The sequence below is a fragment of the Cetorhinus maximus genome, chromosome 13 (assembly GCF_964194155.1).
Source record: "Cetorhinus maximus chromosome 13, sCetMax3.hap1.1, whole genome shotgun sequence".
In the NCBI taxonomy this organism is placed as follows: domain Eukaryota; kingdom Metazoa; phylum Chordata; class Chondrichthyes; order Lamniformes; family Cetorhinidae; genus Cetorhinus; species Cetorhinus maximus.
Genome location: NC_135891.1, coordinates 86,261,035 through 86,282,179, shown reverse-complemented (window position 1 = coordinate 86,282,179; position 21,145 = coordinate 86,261,035). Strand labels below are relative to the sequence as shown.

The 21,145-nt window shown below is 46.2% G+C and overlaps 1 protein-coding gene across 1 annotated transcript in view; it reads left to right on the top strand.

The window, feature by feature from the left end:
* The first annotated feature begins 1,573 nt into the window (after window positions 1-1,573).
* The window catches only part of LOC144689219 (uncharacterized), a 42,146-nt gene continuing 22,574 nt past the window's right edge, over window positions 1,574-21,145 (top strand). Inside the window, exon 1 of the mRNA XM_078556327.1 lies at window positions 1,574-1,730. Within this exon, the coding sequence (XP_078412453.1) occupies window positions 1,682-1,730 (49 nt within the window). The 5' untranslated portion in view covers window positions 1,574-1,681. The remainder of the gene's footprint in view (window positions 1,731-21,145) is intronic.

The following is a 21,145-nucleotide window of genomic DNA, read 5'->3' as shown; positions in this document are numbered from 1 at the left end:
TTCCGGCGAGCTGGGCTTATTATGATGTACGGATGTATTACAATGAAGTTCTCGATGTGCGGCGGCAGGAAGTGCAGACCGCCATTGACTGGCGGAATGGGCGATTGCAAATGTGTTTCACAATGGTGTGAAACCGATTTTTGGTCTTCCCGCCATATTGTCCGCTCCCACCCATCATGACGCCCAGTGTCAGCGGGTGTGGAAAATTCTGCCCAGAATGTTTCAGGATGGCTCAGGGACTGAGGGTGAGGGAGTGCAAGTTCCTGGGCATTACACTGGATGTCCTGGTGCAGGAGTCCAAAGGAGAAGGGATGTCCTATGCCTGCAGTGGGGATGGAACTCATCTCACCTTCCTGTCTCTGCAGCGCCTGGTGCTTTTCTGCCTTTGGCCTCATGTGCCCCTCCCATTCCTCATCCAGACCAAAAGGGACTCCTGTAAGGTAGAGCATCACAGCACTCAGCCTCTTTTGCTGAAATACTCAGAGAATTTATAGAATCAATGTTGATAGAATGCTGGTGAAGTCTTGTCAAAGTGTTCCAGAAAGTCTCCCCTGTGTCTTAGAAGTTCTTTTCAAACCTCCATCAGCAAGTGAACAATGAAAGCTAAGCAAATCCTTAAGTGGTGCTCAAACTCTGCAGTAATGATATGTTTGCTCTTGTACACCTGGTTGCTATTAGGAGAGGTTGTTAACTGAAGTGCTAGCCTCAAAATTGCCATGCAGCTTCTTTAATGAGCACTAGCAGACAATTTAATTGTCAATTATACCTTTAACAATATGCTAGGTGGCCATTCCTGACATGCGCTTCAACACTTATAGCAATTCAGCATCTTGTGCTAAATGCCGACTAAACCAGCTTTGTAACATGAGACATATCTTGACCACCTCCGAGGCTCATTAATATCCAGGGGGACTGGCACCCGTAAAATTTAAATTCAAGTTCCCGCTAATCTGAATATATTTCATATTACTGTTTCTAACAGAGCTTTGAGTTTCGATGTGCAACAGCACTAAGAGCAGCCCTTTCTGAGCTGGGAGGCTCACAAAACTCAAACAAGACAAATACAATTAAAAAATATAAAAAATAAGAAGGACTGAAGCGCCTGGGCTTCAAAGGCCAGATTGCTTAGGCCGGCAGGCCAGATGCATCCCATGCTTTGGCCACATCTTAATACAGGGAAAGTTCAGGCCAGAATTGCCTTACCCAAGACCTGTTTAATATCCTGCATTATATTCAAGCTTGGCAATAAATGAGGAAATGATGGTTTAAATATGGGCCATGTGCCTGCAGCCTGCACTGAATGAAGGATTGCAACATGAATGCATCCTCAGCCATTCTGAACTGTTCTTTGGGTCTAATTCTACTGCGTTGCTGGAAGGCAGGAGGTTAGGATGTCTGCAATCCGGTGTGAAATGTATGCATGCGCGAGAAAAAAAACAAATGCCATAGCAACCACAGGCGACAATATCTGCCCAGTATGTATGAAAACCACAAGACATCTCAGTGGAACCTTGTGGCAGGAAATTCTAATACATCAGATGCCTCAGTAAAGAGTCGTTTCTCGCTGAAGGTAATACTGTCTATTGGAGCGCAATGTAGTAAACTCAAACATATTAATTAGAAAACTACAATTTTCAATTTATTGCTGGAAAGAGTGGCATGTAGAAGGTAATCCAGCTCAATGGATTTATGCAGCAAGATGCTCACATTCCAGCTCCTGCTGTGTGTAGGTAAGTCCCTCAATGATTGTAAAGTAGTAAATAATTTAGTTGGAAAGAGTTGACTCCCCAGTATAGCTCTAGACTATTTTCAACCCTGACTATTCTAAAATTCATTGTTCCAATGTAACTATGTATGTGTTAGGCGTAAATGCAGATGCCAAAGTGTTACTGTGAAATGGACCATTCCATGAATTCGGCGTAGCTTATTCCAAAACTAATCCCATCCTCCTGCTGTCTCCCAAGGCACTGTATATTTTCTGTTTCAAATACTGTTCTACTCTTCTTTTTAAATAAAAAATCAGTGGTCTCTGCCTCAACTATTCTTTGTGGAAAAGCTTTGCATACTTAATAACTCTCGCATAAACATATTTCTTCTAACCTTGCTCTCTTTATGACAATATTAACTTGATCCATCATTGCTGATTTCTCAACCTATAATATATTAACTGTGCGCTTTTGGAGCTGGAAGCACAGGCAGGAGATGCAAACATCATCATACACAATGCATTTGTACAGTGAGTCTCTCCAGCTATGGAATTATTATCTAGTTTACTTGTATGCCAACTGGAGCCCTGGTTCTCAGGTATTGCTTGCTAATGGACTGTTATATCATTGTTATCAAACTAAGTCCCAGTGACCAATGAAGAACCAATGAAGGAAGAACTAACATAATTCACAAATTATTCGTGAATGAATAACGCAATGCTGGTTTTAATTTAAGGAGGAATTGTTCCAACACAAGTTACTTCTTGTTAATAATAGTCCATAATGGGAAGCATTTGTTCTCTGATGACCATAAGGAGATGCATAACTTTTAACTGTAAAACACACTTTAATGCATGGTGCAAGCTTATTCACAAATCTGATTGGGACAATTCTAGCTGTGCCTGTTTTCTGAGGTAAAATGAAATTCTTGTCCTAGTAACAGAATTAGATTTTTTGTGTATTGCTTCTCTGGTGTGTGTAAGGCCATGATCTGCTCCCTCCATGAAGGAGCTCAAAAATGTTAACAATGGAATTTTTTTTTCATGTTCTGTGCAGAATAGAAGCAAAAGCTACATGATTCAGAGTAATGTGAGTTGGCAGCATCAAGTTATACTGTGGACTACATTCCATCTGTATTCAGGGCTAGTGGAGGCCTGTCCATTAGGACTTGCCGAATTGTATTTGTGATCCTAATGAATCTCTGAAGCAGTTTGTAGACAGGCTTGGTTCCACATTGGATTTACCCCCATGTAATGTCCAACCAAAGTGGTGTGAGAGTCTCACTTTGCTTTGTCTTGGAATCACTTCGAATTTGCAACGTACGTTCAGTATTGTTGTTAAATGGAAACCATTTCAAAGTGTAATTGCATTCTGAGGAAGTCACGCATGCTTATTGAGATCCAGCTGATACCCAGATTGATAACCTTAATGTCAAAACCAGGTCATATTGAGGCATAAACAAAAAACTACTGCGGATGCTGGAAATCCAAAACAAAAACAGAATTACCTGGAAAAACTCAGCAGGTCTGGCAGCATCGGCGGAGAAGAAAAGAGTTGACGTTTCGAGTCCTCATGACCCTTCAACAGAACTGAGTAAAATTAGGAGAGGGGTGAAATATAAGCTGGTTTAAGGTGTGGGAGTGGGGAGAGAGAAGTTGAGGGAGGGGGGGTGGTTGTAGGGACAAGCAAACAGTGATAGGAACAGATAATCAAAAGATGTCAAAGACAAAGGAACAAAGAGGTGTTAAAGGTGGTGATATTATCTAAACGAATGTGCTAATTAAGAATGGATGGCAGGACACTCAAGGTACAGCTCTAGTGGGGGTGGGGTGGAAAGACTGACAGGGCATTACAGGTATAGATTTAAAAATAATGGAAATAGGTGGGAAAAGAAAAATCTATATAAATTATTGGAAAAAACAAAAGGGAGGGGGAAGAAACGGGAAGGGAGTGGGGATGGAGGAGGGAGTTCAAGATCTAAAGTTGTTGAATTCAATATTCAGTCCGGAAGGCTGTAAAGTGCCTAGTCAGAAGATGAGGTGCTGTTCCTCCAGTTTGCATTGGGCTTCACTGGAACAATGCAGCAAGCCAAGGACAGACATGTGGGCAAGAGAGCAGGGTGGAGTGTTAAAATGGCAAGCGACAGGGAGGTTTGGGTCTTTCTTGTGGACAGACCGCAGGTGTTCTGCAAAGCGGTCACCCAGTTTACGTTTGGTCTCTCCAATGTAGAGGAGACCGCATTGGGAGCAACGAATGCAGTAGACTAAGTTAGGGGAAATGCAAGTGAAATGCTGCTTCACTTGAAAGGAGTGTTTGGGCCCTTGGACGGTGAGGAGAGAGGAAGTGAAGGGGCAGGTGTTGCATCTTCTGCGTGGGCATGGGGAGGTGCCATAGGTGGGGGTTGAGGAGTAGGGGGTGATGGAGGAGTGGACCAGGGTGTCCCGGAGGGAACGATCCCTACGGAATGCCGCCAGGGGGGATGAAGGGAAGATGTGTTTGGTGGTGGCATCATGCTGGAGTTGGCGGAAATGGCGGAGGATGATCCTTTGAATGCGGAGGCTGGTGGGGTGATAAGTGAGGACAAGGGGGACCCTATCATGTTTCTGGGAGGGAGGAGAAGGCGTGAGGGCGGATGCGCGGGAGATGGGCCGGACACGGTTGAGGGCCCTCTCAACGACTGTGGGTGGAAAACCTTGGTTAAGGAAGAAGGAGGACATGTCAGAGGAACTATTTTTGAAGGTAGCATCATCAGAACAGATGCGACGGAGGCGAAGGAACTGAGAGAATGGGATGGAGTCCTTACAGGAAGTGGGGTGTGAGGAGCTGTAGTCGAGGTAGCTGTGGGAGTCGGTAGGCTTGTAATAGATATTGGTGGACAGTCTATCACCAGAAATTGAGTCAGAGAGGTCAAGGAAGGGAAGGGAAGTGTCAGAGATGGACCATGTGAAAATGATGGAGGGGTGGAGATTGGAAGCAAAATTAATAAATTTTTCCAGGTCCCGATGAGAGCACGAAGCAGCACCGAAGTAATCATCGATGTACCGGAGAAAGAGTTGTGGGAGGGGGCCGGAGTAGGACTGGAACAAGGAATGTTCCACATACCCCATAAAGAGACAGGCATAGCTGGGGCCCATGCGGGTACCCATAGCCACACCTTTTATTTGGTGGAAGTGAGAGGAGTTAAAGGAGAAATTGTTCAGTGTGAGAACAAGTTCAGCCAGACGGAGGAGAGTAGTGGTGGATGGGGATTGTTTGGGCCTCTGTTCAAGGAAGAAGCTAAGGGCCCTCAGACCATCCTGGTGGGGGATGGACGTGTAGAGGGATTGGACGTCCACGGTGAAGAGGAAGCGGTTGGGGCCAGGGAACTGGAAATTGTTGATGTAACGTAAGGTGTCAGAGGAATCACGGATGTAGGTGGGAAGGGACTGAACAAGGGGAGAGAGAATGGAGTCAAGATAACGAGAAATGAGTTCCGTGGGGCAGGAACAGGCTGACATGATCGGTCTGCCGGGACAGTTCTGTTTGTGGATTTTGGGTAGGAAGTAGAAGCGGGCCGCCCGAGGTTGGGCGACTATCAGGTTGGAACCTGTGGGAGGAAGATGTCCAGAGGAGATGAGGTCAGTGACAGTCCTGGAAACAATGGCTTGATGTTCAGTGGGGTCATGGTCCAGGGAGAGGTAGGAGGAAGTGTCTGCGAGTTGACGCTCAGCCTCCGCGAGGTAGAGGTCAGTGCGCCAGACAACAACAGGAAGATTACCTACAGCAGGACCAGCTTATTGCCTTATTGTACCTTTCAGTATTTCCATCAAATATCCAAATTAAAATTTGAACAGAGATTACATTTAATATACAAAAGCTAAAATACCGCAGATACTGGAAATATGAAATGAAAACAGAAAATGCTGGAAATACTGATGATGTTCAAGCAGTATCCGTAGAGAGAGAAACAGAGTCAGTGTGCTGGATTTTGGTTACCAAGGTGGGTAGTTCGAGTTGGGAAACTTCCCAACTCGCCAGACCCACCTCGGTAAAAGTTACCCCAAAACACGTGAATTTTGTTCTGGGGAGCAGGATAGAGTCAGACCCATTGACCCCGGAAGCACAGCGTAGGCAGGAACAAGGTCGAGCAGGTGCCAAGGTGGGCTGTTTAGAAGTCCTAATTCGTCCCAGTTGTTTTAGAAGTTCTTGCCCCTCACATCCCTCAACTTCCCACCCAACCCTCATGTCTCTTCATACCCTCCATGCCAAATCAATGTTAACTCATGCCTCCCATCCACACCCCCATGGCCCCTCATACACTTAATTTCACATCAGTAGCCACTTACCCAGTACCAACCTTGGGAAGACCTTAGGATTCATTGGAAAAGAAGAAAAATAGATTTCTAACAAGCTAATACAGCTCTCACTCATATACAATTGAAAGTCAATCATAAAATCCATTTAGAGCTTTTAAATCTCCTAAAGTGGCTAATCTCTTCTAAAAAGAAGCAAACTTCTATTCAGATACCACAACAAAGACAACTATTCTTTAACAGCCTCTTCAAGCTATCAATCAAATTGTGAACTCAGAACACCCTGCTTAGATAATTGTAGCTTTTAAAATTCAGCCAAGTATTCATAATGACATAATGATCGCCCTTGGGGAAATGTCAACAAAAAGCTCTATTGACACTGCTCAAACAAATGTTATTTTTTTTCTAACCTATGTCTGTCAATCAAGAGTAGTCCACTAGCAGTTCAGCTGCATGCAGCCGGCCCAAGAGTGATTCTGGAGAAAGAAGTATGTGTGTGGCAGGGACTTTCGGAGCCTCGTGCAAGCATTTCCCACGCACGCGGATCCTTCCCTTATCACACTCATCTCAATGTCCTGAGCATTTTTAATGTCGCCTGCTGGGGTTCTCTTTCAGTTGTCCATCTGAGCTGACCTTTATCTCTGCCCACCCACTGATCACACTCCCATGCAGCTTCTGATCTCGCCAACCACGACTCTCATTTCACTTTTGATTTAGCCAGCATGATAGAGCTAGAGATTTTCTTTTGCTCCCCCATCCGTTCCCCTTCCCCAGTAACCAATTTCCTTTCCCCTATCACTGTTGACCCCCCCTGGCTTCACCTTCCTCCGTGACCTAACCTTGTCTTTCCAGGATGCCCAGGTGAACATGCACATTCCCTTCCTTCCCAAAAATCCCACCCCATCCACATTCACCTCCCTGACCTCCTCCTTCCCACCCCCAGGGTCCATGTCGGCCTCTGTATCCCCACCAACCACCCTTGCCGTCCCTTCTACCGACACCGTTGAACCCTCACCCTCCCATCCTACCGTCTCACTCTGCCCTCGGTCATTCTCATCATTCCCTCATAACCATGCCTACCCTCAGTTTGTTCCCCGTGAGGCAACAGTGGACTCATCAAAGCCCTCCCTTGTACATTCATCTGGAAATTTCCCCCCTGCCCCCCCGAGACTCCTTCTCCCCTTCCAGCCTCCTTACCCCCTTGGAAACCCTTCCCAACGGAAGAAATCCTTCCCCCCTTGGAACTCCTTCCCCCCATTGAACTCCTTCCCTCCTCTGGAGTCCTCCCTTCAACCCTTAGTCCTTCCCCCACCAGACTTTCCTGCCTTACTCTTTCTCCATTCTTGACTCCTTTGGACACTCTCACTTCTTCCACCACCCTTACTCCTTCCCCCTTCCCGAATCCTTCAGGCACACTTACTTCTTCCTCCACCCTAACTCCCTCCCCTCTCCGCATTCCTTCCTCCCCCCAGACTCCTTCCTCTCCCTGGACACCCTTCCCCTCTTCGCACTCCTTCGTCCCCGAACTCCTTCCCTTACACCGACCTCCCCAGTTGCTGTATTTTCCCCTGTTACCACCTCCTCCCCTTGTAGTCCCTTCACCCCTCCCAACCTCATCCCCCGACACCTTCATTCCCCCCTCCCAACATCACCACCCCAACACCTTTGCTCCTCCCCCACCAATCTCAAACCCCCAACACCTCTTCCTCTCTCTGAGTTGATCCTAGATCTTCCTCTCCCGTCCCCCGTTACATCTTCCTCTCCCAAACATAGCTGGGCCTTCCTCTCCACCCGCTCAACCATCATCCATTGTGAGCATCAAGGGTGACTATCCAACTTCTGTGAGCTGCTTCACAGTGGAGGCATGCCCGCGAGAATCCATCCAGCATGCCATGGAGGTTCCTCCAGTGTGCTGTTGGCATCGGGCTACAGCATCTTCTGCTCCTCGGATGTCCGCGATGTGAGCATAGCCCTGGCAGTAAATCTCGACCTCTGCACATCACAGTTGTCAAGACGTGTACTGCACCAATTGTTTTCCCACTGATGTGGGTGGACTATCCAGCGTGGTGGGGGGGGGATGATTCCAGTGGGCTGGCCTTATAACAATATGCAGATGTATTACACTGAGTTCCCGGCGTCCGATGGTGGGAAACACGGCTCGCCATTGCCAGGCAGAGCGGACGATCGCAAACTGGTTTCACAACGTTGTGAAACCAACTTTTTGGCCTTTTCACCATATTGTCCACTCACAATGCCGAACACACCTGATGCCAGTGGGCACGGAAAATTCTGCCCTGTGTTCTGAGATTTGCAAGCACGGGTTGGTTGAGCATGTTCAGTACTCTGCCTACTGCAAACAGCTGAAGGGTTGTGCTGTTTGATGCAATCCACCAGTTGCTGGGACGTATGGTCTACATTCCTGGCATCACACCAGCGCTGAAATGCATATACCACATTACTCATTTGTATGACAGGCAGGAAGTCTTTTTGGTTTGACTGCAGCATCCTGCGTGGTGGCAGTGTGAAACAGCTATATTCCCTGCTTTCTCAAGGTTTTGAGGCAGCTTCCCCTTACAGGGTAATCTGCGGTAGACTGGGCACTTTTCAGAACTGAAAGTGGCAGTCTTAGGCCCGTTCATGAGTTTGTGTGACATACAGTGAGCAATGATCTGATCAGGGTAGCCATAGCCCACAGGATAGCTTTGAGGCATCCATACCTCAAGCTTGCAAGATGAGAAAATTATTCAGATCCTATCGGCAACCTCATAAATGGGGCCCAAGCCATCTGGGTCACCGTACAAGCTTGATGTCAAAATAGGGTGCATCAAAGCTACCCTGTGGGAAAGCGGCTACTCCGATCAGATCACTGCTCACTGTATATCACGCAACCTCATGAATGGGACTAAGGCTGCCAGTTTTGGCCCTGAAAAGTGCCCAATCTACCTCAGATTACCCAGGAAGGGTAAGGTGTCTCAAAAGATTTGAGCAACAGGTGAAGCTAGCTGTTTCATACTGCTACTGTGCAGTAGCAACATGAGTGGTATTCGCCACTAACAGGGTGCTGCCATCAAGCCAAAAAGACATTCTGCCTATCACACAAATGAGTAATGTGGTAGACGAATTTCAGTGCCAGTGCAATGCCAGGTATGTGGGCCATATGTCTCAAAGACTTATGGATTGTATGCTTTGGCTGTTCGCAACAGGCAGAGTGCTAACCATGCTTGCAAAACTCAGAATATAGGGTGGAATTGTCTGGTCCCATTGGTGGCGGGTGTCATGTTGGCAGCGGGGTATAATTCAGTGTGAGGGGCAGAAATCTGTTGCACTCCGGTGTGAAAGCACAGTGGGATTATCCGATGTTGTCTGTCATGGCGGAACGCGAATCCCACTGGGGGCTGTGTGAACCCAATTTGCTAATGGGGTGCAAAGTAAGGCCCGAGTGGAATTGTCCCCCTTACGCCCGATTTACTGTTACACTGGCGGGAAAACATGCCGACCCAGAACATGTCTGGACAAGCGAGATGTGCAGAAGTTGGGATTCACCTTTAGGGCCTTGCTCAGGTCGAGGACATCTGAGGAGAGGAAGATGCTGGGGACCTACAGCTACTGGACCCTAGAGGAACACGTGCTTCACGTGCTGGATGGATCCTCACGCACATGGTGTGCTGCAAAGCAGCTCTCGGAAGGTGGGAGTTCTCTGTTGATGCTTCAGGTCTGCTTCGGGACATCACAGTCTTGGCCATGGGCTGCTACCGATGATCGGCGAAAGGAACATCCAGCTGTGAGTTGGAGAGGGAGGTGGACCGGGGGTGTGTGAAATGAAGGCGTCGGGGGTGGTGGGGTTGAGAGAGGGGAGCAGGGAGCATGGGGAAGGTGTAATGGGGGAGAATGCAGCAAGTGGGGCGGTAGATGTATGGGGGGGAGGAAAATATAAAGGAGGGAGTTTGGAGAGGGGAAGGTGTCTGGGGGGACGAAGGAATTCGGAGGCGGGAAGGTGTCTGGGGGGAGGAAGGAGTTCGGAGGACGGGGGGGCATCCAGGGGGAGGAGGGAGGAGGGAGTTTGGATGGGGGAGGGTGCCCGGGGGGGTGGAGGGAGTAAGGGTGGAGGAGGCAGTAAGGGTAGAGGAGGGTGTAAGGGGTAGATGTCCAGGTGAATGTGCAAGGAAGGGGGTTTGTGGAGCCAATGGCTAGCTCTTGGGGAGCGAACTGAGGGTGAGAGTGGTAGGAAGGAATGGTGAATATGAGAGGGGGCAGAGGGAGCCAGTGGGTTGGAAGGGTGAGGGTGCGTCAGTAGCGGTAGGAGGGATGGCAAAGGTGGTTGCTGGTGACTTGGAGGCAGACATGGACCCTGGGGGTGCGAAGGAGGTCAGTGAGGTCAGTGTGGATGTGGATGGGATTCTCAGGAAGGTAGGGAATGTGCATGTTCACCTGGACATCCTGGAAATTCAAGGGTTCGGGTTGGTAGGTGATGGTGGGGAGGTCGAAGGTGATGCCAGGGGGATCGCCAGCGGTTAGGGACATGGGTGACAGGGAGAGGAGTAAGAGCAGGGAGGGGAAGTTGATCCAAAACTTCACCACCACCATGGTTATTGAAATCGAAAGGGAGCAGAGCCTTGTGTTGCATCACCACAGGTGCTGCGTGGGGTGTGATCAGTGGATGAGCGGAGATACAGGTCACTCAGATGGACAACTGAAAGAGAAGCCCAGCAGGCAGCATTGAAAATGCTCAGGACATTATGATGAGTGTGATGGAGGAAGGATCCGTGTGAGTGGGAGAGTGATTGTACGAGGCTCCGAAAGGCCCTGACACACACACACCTCTCCCTCCAGAATAACTTGTTGTCTGGCTACATGCAGCTGAGCTGCTAGTTGGGGGGATGCAGGAGGAGGATTTGCAAAGCCTGTAAATGAAGCTGAAAGACACCATTACACATTATTCAGTGAAAGTGAATATATTTTCAGATTATAAAGTGACAAAATGTGTTCACCCATGCAACCAACTGTGATCAAAATTTCTTAAATTTTCTAGGCCTACCACTTCTTCAGCAGGGGTGCAGACAGCCTGAGCAATGGTTGGCCCTGTTGCCTCTGATCACTTTGGTGTGCGTCCTCTAGACAGCCAAGGCCTTGAGGGCCTCGGCTTGCTTTGGCTGTCCTCCTGTGGGCCAGCTGCTTCCACTGCAGTGACAGAGCACAAGGTTGAGGGGGTCACAGGCAAAGGGGACTCAGAGGGAGCAGACAGACTCTGAGATTCCTGAGTGAATGCCCCAGGGGTGTCCAGGTGCTGCTCCTCCTCCCTTTGGGTGCTTGAGGGCCCCCACCTGACTCCTTGAGGGGAAGGAGCACCTGGAGGAATGTCGAGGTTCCCCGTTTTCCCTCTCTGGTTGCTACTTCAGGAACTCAACCTTGGTTACTGTGATGGCGTGCAGGTCTGCATGCATTTCTGCATTCTGCTGGTCCAGGGTCTCCATGGCATCTGCCATCCTTCCCCTGGAGATCTCCATACGCCCACATCTGGGCATCACTTCATCAGAGAGCAGGCGGACGCACTCCTCTGACTCACGTGCCACTCTGTTAAGGACTTCCAACAGCTCTGCATGATATTCCCCTGCCTGCTGCTGACTCTCCACGATGAGTTGGAAGGCTCACTCCAGAGGCTTGTCATCTGACTTGGACCTGGTGCCTCTTCCTCAGGAGTCCTCCGAGTGCCGGCTGAACCTGCTTCCTCCTACTGTGGACACGTGTCCGTGTGGTGACCACCAGATGGTGAACCCGAGCATGCTCTAGATTTAGGTCCCACTGAGGTGTGTGTCTCTGCGCTGATGGAGGGTGTGCGTAAGCGCTGTGACGGGTCTTCCAGGCTGCTTATTTAGACCATAAGACCATAAGACATAGGAGCAGAAATTAGGCCAATCGGCCCATTGAGTCTGCTCCGCCATTCAATCATGGCTGATAAGTTTCTCAACCCCATTCTCCCGCCTTCTACCCGTAACCTTTGATCCCCTTACCAATCAAGAACCTATCTACCTCGGTCTTAAATACACTCAATGACCTGGCCTCCACAGCCTTCTGTGGCAATGAATTCCATAGATTCACCACTCTCTGGCTAAAGAAGTTTCTTCTCATCTCTGTTCTAAAAGGTCTTCCCTTTACTCTGAGGCTGTGCCCTCGGGTCCTAGTCTCTCCTACTAATGGAAACATCTTCCCCATGCCCACTCTATCCAGACCTTTCAGTATTCTGTAAGTTTCAATCAGATCCCCCCTCATCCTTCTAAACTCCATCCAGTATAGACCCAGAGTCCTCAAACATTCCTCATATGTTAAGCCTTTCATTCCTGGGATCATTCTTGTGAACCTCCTCTGGACCCTCTCCAGGGCCAGCACATCCTTCCTGAGATATGGGGCCCAAATTTGCTCACAATATTCTAAATGTGGTCTGACCAGAGCCTTATAAAGCCTCAGCAGCACATCCCTGCTTTTATATTCTAGTCCTCTCGAAATAAATGCCAACATTGCATTTGCCTTCCTAACTACCAACTCAACCTGCAAGTTAACCTTAAGAGAATCCTGGACTAGGACTCCCAAGTCCCTTTGCACTCCAGATTTCTGAATTCTCTCCCCATTTAGAAAATAATCTATGCCTCTATTCTTCCTACCACAGTGCATGACCTCACATTTGCCCACGTTGTATTCCATCTGCCACTTCTTTGCCCATTCTCCTAACCTGTCCAAATCCTTCTGCAGCCTCCCCGCCTCCTCAGTACTACCTGTCCCTCCACCTATCTTTGTATCATCTGCAAACTTAGCCAGGATACCCTTCAATGGAGGAGGTGACCTCTTGGCTGAAGGTGAGGACCTGGATGGAGCTGAGGGACTGGCTGGCTGAGGACGGTTGCTTGGCAGAGCTCCCTGTGATCAAAAGTAGAGATAACTAGTGCATGGCAGCACAGTCAAAAGCAGGAGAGAGAGCACTCACAGTGACGTTGAGAGAGGGATGATGTGGTGCAGGAGCCTCAGGTGGGTGTTAACTGCCGACCTCAACATTGCCACAGGCACGGTCCATGTCCTCACCAGTCAGCACGATGGGACCCTCCTCAAAGTGAGTGAGGACCTAATGTGTTCCACTCCATCCCCGGACGGGGACCTCTCCTTACTGTTGTGAGTCAGCTTCTCTTGCATGAAAACAGAGAGAGAGATAGAGTGTGAGCAGGATGCATGGCATCACTCTGCCCTCGCCCTTGCTTACATCAGCACCGCCCTCCCCCTGCCCCCAACCTGGCAGCACTGAGCATTTCAGTACGTGTTTCACGCTGGCTGCCCGTTAATTGGCCAGCCAGTGTGAAATTGCGGTCGGGGGCTGATTGCGGACGGTGGTTCATTGCCTGGCCGCTCCCGGGCCCACCAATCGCACCCGCACGCCAGCCTAAAAATCCTGCCCACAGTGACATCAGCAATCATGTGCCGCAGACTCTGTTAGAAAGATGGAATGATTTGTACACAAGAGAGATGTACTTACCTAGATGCTTATTATGCTTATAGTGAGGTCATTTTGAAGAAACCTACCTGAGTCAGACCCAATTCACTCATCTGTAGAGGGAAACCGTCCAAATAATGATTAGGCCACAAGCTAGCCAAAGAGAGATCCAAACACTATTCAACATGGAAACCAAACCACAAAACAAGAATGTCCTACCAGCAAGTCCTAACAGTGAGATAAAGAAGAGAAATGGCACATAAAAATCCTGCAGGGGGAAGAAGTGAGGTGGAACCAAAAATAAAACCACAGAAACATGTTTAAAAAAGGTGATCAGAGACCTGGGAAACAGCATAGCAGCTGAGACTACACAAAACAATAAAAGATTCATTTCAGTGTAATAACAGCAAGAGGAGGCAGAGAACAGCTAAAAGCCATAATATATGCAAATTGACTTGAAACTGAGGAATACTCTTGAGTGATTGCTTCATCCTGGCATTCAGAAAGAAAGACATGAGTAACACATCCTTCCCAAACAAAGACATTCCAAGTGAAATTTATGACTGTTATAAATTAAATGGAAGACCTAGACAGGTCACAGGAACACAAAGCAAATAAATTCCATGGGGTATATTGTATTTATTTCAGAGTGCTGCAGGTGACTATGGAAAACATTTGTGAAGAACTGACAGTCATTATGAGGGAATTATTGGACAGGAAGGAGGGACCAGAAGATTGATAATAGGTTGAAGTGTTGCATTATTCAAAGAGAGCAACAAAGGAGATCGAGGCAACCACTGAACTATTAGCTTTACTTCCATTTCATGTAAAATAGTGAAATTGATTATCGGGAGTAAACCGGAGGTTAATGGCCTGGGTTTTTGCTCTTTAGACAGGTGCATAGAGTCAGGAAAATTCCTGGCTCAGCACACCCACCACAGGAGAAACAATCCTGAGTGGCTGGATTTTCATTCCGGGGTGGGCGGAGGGGGGAGTCAGGCCCACTTCCCTCGGAAAGTGTTCAGAGGCAGCCACAGGGGCTGCCGAGTGCCGAGGTGGGTTGTTTAAAAGGCCCATCCCAGTGCTCTGGGACTTCCAGTTGTAATAAAAACAGTTAGGCCTTCTAGCCCTCATCCCTCACACTCCATACATCCTACATGCCAATTCACTCAGTATCCACCATAGGTTGACCTCAGGAGCCATGCTGAGATTAAATATAATAAATTTGTAAGTATATATTACAGACTTCAATAGATTAAAAAGCAATATTCATTGATAAGAGTCCATTCAACGTATTTAAATACCTTCAAGAACTTAATCCCTTATAAAAGCAGACATCTGTATTCGTAGCCCCACATCAAAAACAAGCTAATCTGTTAATAACCTGTTGGAGCTGTCAATCAAACTGCGAAGGTACAGCTCACCACCCCCCACCCCCCGCCTACCTTGACTGCCAGCTCTGATAATGATAGATTGTGGAAGCATTCAAGCACTAATATTACTATAATGATAGCTCTTAGGCTGATGTCAACAAACAGTATTGAAATTGCAGGCATCAATTTTTTCAACTCAGAGACACAGCAGACTGTTTATTTCCCAAAATTTAAAGTGCAGGTAATTTAAATAACTTGCCAGCTTAATAGTTTCACAGACGTTATCCACCTTTTATGCGCATTCATATCTAATCTTAAAAATTGTAAATCATACACTGCGGGAAACGAACCTTGCTCCAGTAAAAATGAGGTCTATTTGAAATCAACACTGAGTTCAAATGGCCCTGCTAGGTTCAGTTTTCCACATCCTGTAAATCACATCCTGTCCACTTCCACCCCCAGCAAAAATGGGATCCGTTGGAAAGGGGACGGGACTTCCGGATCCAGGGTCCCAGCACCATTTTGGATAAGGCGCAGAGTTTCCACAGCTCATGAAAATTCAGGCCTATATGTACAACAGTAAGCTAGGTAAACTCCAACCAACATGGACTAAGAAGTGGAAAGTCCTGAATGACCAATCTGCTTGACTTCACAATGACTTCACTATGAATCATAAAACGTTAGCATGCAGTCACAGCAATTGATTAGCAAGTCAAATGGAATGTTGTTGTTTATTGCAAAATGAATGGAATTTAAAAGTAGGGATGATTTGCTACAGTAGTACAAGGTATTGCTGAGATTGCATCTAAAGTATTGTGTACAGTTTTGGTCTCCTTATTTAATAGTTGTATTGGAAGCAGTTCAGAGAATGTTCACTCAAATGATTTCTGGAATGAAGGAGTTATTTTACGTGGAAAGGTTTGACAGGTTGGGCCTGTATCCATTGGAGTTAGAAAAATGAGAGGTGATCTTATTTAAACATATAAGATCCTGAGGTGTCTTGACAGGGTGGATGCTGAAAGGATGTTTCCCCTTGTGGAAGAGACTAGAACTAGGGGAACAGTTTAAAAATAAGGGTCTCTCATTTGAGATGGAGATGAAGAGAATTTTTTCCTCTCAGAGGGTTGTGAGTCTCTGGAACTCTCTTTCTCAGAGAGCTATTGAGCCAGGCTCATTGAATATTTTTATGGCAGAGGCAGATAGATTCTTGACTAACAAGGGAGTCAAAGGGTATCGGGAGCAGGCTGGAAAGAGGAGTTGAAGCCACAAGGACCACAAACAGATCAGCTATGATCATATCTAATGGCGGAGTAGGCTCAAGGGGCCGAATGGCCTACTCCTGCTCCTAATTCATATGTTCCTATGTTCTTTGAGGATGCAATGACTCGCTTAGACTGTAATGTACCTTATGATGTTGTGTACCTTGATTTCCAAAAGGCTTATTACAAAGTTTCACTTGAAAGGCTAGTAAATAAACTCAAACCAGTGGAGATTCATGATAAACCCTGGAATGGATAAGAAACCAACCAAGGATCCTGGATGCCTTTTTAACAGCCTTCTCAGCTTCTCCTACCATCTTCAAAGACTTGTGTACATACATCCTCATGTCTCTCTGTCCCTGCACCCCCTTTCAAATTATAGCATCTAGTTTATATTGCATCTTCTCATTCTTCCTCCCAAAATGGATCACTTTACACTTCCCTACATTCAATTTCATCGGTCATGTATCTGCTTATTTGTCTGTCTATGTCCTCTTGAAATCTATTAGTCTCTTCCTCTGTGTTTGCTAAATTTCCAAGTTTTGCATCATCAGCAAACTTTAAAATGATGCCCTGTATACCACTTTCCAGGTCATTAATATGTATCAAATTGTGCAGTGGTCCCAATGCTGATACCTGGGAACACTGCTGTATACTTCCCTCCAGTCTGAAAAACAACCTTTCACCTCTAATCTCTGCTACCCTTCCTCATCCTCCTCAACCTGCCTGCAGACTTTGACATGGTTCCTTATCCAATTTCTTATCAAGGCAGCTACTACCACTTTAATCCCATGGGCATGAATTTTGCTAGCAAGCCTGTTTGGTGTTGTTTAATAAGACATCTTTTGAACATCTATATGCACAACATCAACATGACTACACACATCAACCCTCTCTATTAATTTATCAAAGAGCTCAATTAAGTTAGTCAAGTATGACTTGCCTTTAAGAAATCCATGCTAGCTTTATTTTATGAGCTTATATTTTAGCAAGTGACAATTAATTTTGCCCTAATGTCTCTGGCAGTTCCATCAGTTCCAGTTGTGACAGGAAACAAAGGGTAATGGTCGTTGGATGTTTTTTGTGAATGAGAAACGGTTTGCAATTGTGTTCCACAGGGCTCGGTGTTGGGGCCCTTACTGTTTGTTGTATATATTAATGATTTAGACTTAAATGTGGGAGGCATGATTGCTAACTCTGCAGATGGTACAAAAATTGGCTGTTTAGTTGAAAATGAAAAGGATAGCTGTCGACTCTAGAAAGATAAGAATGGTTTGGTTGAGTGGGCGGAGAAGTGGCAAATGAAATTCAATCCAGAAAAGTGTGAGATAATGTATTTGGGGAGGGCAAACAAAGCGAGGACAGTTATTGAGAGAGGTTGAGGAAGTGAGAGGCCTTGGAGTGCATGTCCACAGGTCCTTGAAGGTGGCAGGATAGCTGGACAAGTTAGTTAAGAAAGCATATGGAATGCTTTCCTTTATTGGGTGAGGTATTGAATATAAAAGCAGGGATGTAATAATTGAAATGTATAAAATGCTGATTAGGCCACAGCTGGAATTTTGTGTACTACTCTGGTCACCACATTACAGGAAGGACATAATTGCTCTGCAGAGAGTGCAGAGGAGATTTACAAGAACATTGCCAAACCACCTCCTTTAATTTCTATTAGAAGAGGCTGTATTTGTATCTAGTTGTGCACAAAGGCCCCCAGGTCTTTTTCAGCTTTATCCTTATCTAATTCAGCAACATGGATTATATCAGGCATCGCTTTTCTTTCAAAAATGTCACATTTTATATTTTTCTGCATTAAATATTATCTGTCATTGTTCTGCTCACTCACATATCTCACTCCTTCTGTACTTACTGAGTTTCTTCTTATGATTCAATTGCCCTTTCTAGTTTGGTAGCACCTTTGCAATGAGTTTCTAATCCAGGTCCTTTGTGTAAAATAGAATCTATTTCCCGCAAATAGCCCTGAGTCAGTTCGAATAATTATTCCACCATTCTGACACTACCTACCTGATTGCAGCATTGAGCGGTCCAAGCTTATTCTTGACGGTTGGGCCTCATTAGCATGTGGTCGGAAAGCTATGAGTGCTGAACAGGCGCTCAGAGGTAGCCCATTGGTTGAGGATTGCAGGAAGTTGGCTGATTCTAGTTGGCTGACATTACAGACAGGGTTGGTGTGGGACTTGCGGGCACCATTAGTGAGCTGGACTCTATGTTATCTGGATTTAGAGCATTCAGCAGTGGTCCCTTTAAGTACTGCTGGTTATGCCATTCCATTCCAGGACCCAATACAGAGAGTGGCACATAATCATTGGCCCAGAAATACAGTGTTGAGCACTACACTAGTACAGGACTCTGATTTAAATATTTATAGTTAAATAATTAATAAATATGTCTGCCTTTTTTCAATAGCAGCTTTGTATTTTTATTCATTCATAGGATGTGGGCTTCACTGACTGGGCCAGCATTTATTGCCCATCCCTAATTGCCCTTGAGAAGGTGGTGGTGAGTTGCCTTCTTGAACGACTGCAGTCCATGGTATAGGTACACCCACAGTGCTGTTAGGAAGGGAGTTCCAGGATTTTGACCCAGCAACTGTGAAGGAACAGTGATATATTTCCAAGTCAGGATGGTGTGTAACTTGGAGGGGAACTTCCAGGTGGTGGTGTTTCCATCTATCTGCTGTCCTTGTCCTTATAGATGGTAGTGCTTGTGGGTTTGGAAGGTGATGCCTAAGAAGCCTTTGGTGAATTCCTGCAGTGCATCTTATAGATGGTACACACTGCTGCCACTCTGCATCATTTTGAGGACTGCTTAAAATCAAGTGGAGTGGCCATAAATGGGTTTCATGTTTTAAATTGCCAATGTATATGGGGTTATGGAAATAAAGCTGTATTTGTTTAGAGAGGGGGAAATAGGAGAAAGTCTGTTCTCTAAGTGGGCTCACAAAGCATCCAGGTGATCCAGCAGACCCCAGAGCAGTTAGCAAACCAGATTTCACCCTGCACTGGATTTACCCTCCACGTGGTGAAGCAGTGTGAGGCTATACTCCCTTCAGGAAATGTCATTTCTTTTCCTTTTGATCTTAGATTAGTGTAATACATGGAGCATAAGAGACAGATGATGCTTTGATGGGGGACTGTTGTTTCTTTGTGAATGGGTGAGCTTGGAATGGACTTAGAACACACAACTTCTGACTCACAGGCCAGAGTGCTACCATGGTTGACAATCTACTGTAACTTCTCAACATGTGTGTTGAACAATAATATTTTTCTTAAAAAGCAATTGCCTGGAAAAATCAATGGTGTATGATCTGTTTTTCATGCAAACAATGTATGATAAAGGATTTAATAGGGCGTGTGCACACTTGTTTCGCGCTGGCTATGCGTCACACACTGTATTGGTTAGAATCTCCTATGAAATTCAGGAGCCTAACAATTATTTTAGGCCCCTTTCCAAATTGTTTTGTGCCATGTTTGCTGTGGCCAGTTTTCTCAGGCACCCAGCAGCTAAAATATTGTTCATTAAAAAATGCATTTGGCTGCTACCAGAAAGATGAGACTTTTTTCTTACTTACCCTCGTGTGGAATCAGAAGGAGCTGCTGCCCCCACCAACACCGCGCCCCCCCCCGTCAACCCCGGCACCCACCACCACCACCCCGTCCCCCCCAACCCTGCACTATCATTTTGTTGCTGATGTTCTAATTTTACTGAGTTATATCTTAAAAGAATAGTGAAAGCAGTACTGCTACTGCAAAGTGATTTCAAATGAAAGCTTTGCAGGCATGTGGGTGGAAAGCAAGTGAAATGTTTGATCTGGCCAAACTAGCTAAAATCCCCTCCGTTCAAGGAGTTTGAGCGTCCCCATTAATTGGGGAGAGGGCAATGACTGGTTTCTGCTACATTCACATTGCAATGAAGACCACAGAGCTACTTTCATACTTTAATAAAGCAAGAATTTGTGCACGTTCTGGTAACCTGCCCTTACCACATTCTCTGGGTGATTTGGTTTAGGCAGGTTGACCTCATTTCTGAATGCTTATCGAAAAGAAACAAAGAAAATTGAGAATAATGTATTGCACGAGTATAGAATGAAATATTCTACAGAATTAAAAGGAGACTTTCAACTATTCTATTTCATCAGCAATCCCTGTAACTTTGAAAGAATCAGACCCCACCACTGACACATGAGTACCTGACTTGGCAGAGTTCCCCAGAACAGGCAGCTTGTAAGTAGGCCCTCATGCAATTTTGGTGCCTCCCTGGTTTCAGGCAATAGATTGCTGTTCTTCTTCAAAACATCTGGTCTGACACAAGCGAAAAAAACCACAAAATTTTGGTCCTTTCTCTAAAAGTACGCTGACTTTGAGGTTGCTTTCCCAACACAAAAGGCTCTTCTGGGCACCAACGCTACCACCGCTGTGATGTACCGATTGCTGGTATCCAGACCATTGAGGACACAGCAGAGAAGGCCAGTGAGGATTCTGGCAGAAGGCACACTATCTGTACCCGGCTGCTGAGTGAAAATTCATCAGGGTGAGGACCTGACAATACAGAGAGCTGGCCCCATTGCCCAGCCTGTCCTCTCCTGCTCCTCTTATCCCAAGGGTCTGACCCAGGCTTCTAGGGAATTCAGGCTTTGGTTGGTTTTGAAGTACTGAGTAAAATTACATTTTTCATTTTATGGCAGGGCGTTTTTATCTTCCACTTGGTAATAAAAGTGAACAAACACTTCTGATTTTGTGTTAGCTGTATTTGTTCGTTGTTTTCAGGCTGGTGGCTAATTGTAAATGGACTACTCTCCCTGCTAAAATAGCTAAAGGAATGTCATACAAGTGTTTTAATTATTTATTTGCTAATATAATTTGCATTTAATTAGTGCCTTAACATATTCTTAGGACACCCCAATGTGTTTCACTTTAATGGGTTACTGGCCTTATGCAGGCAGCCAATTTGTATATAGCAAGGTCCCACCAACAGAATGTTAGAAGAACAACCAGTAAAATTGGCTTTTGTTTTGGTGGTGTTGGTG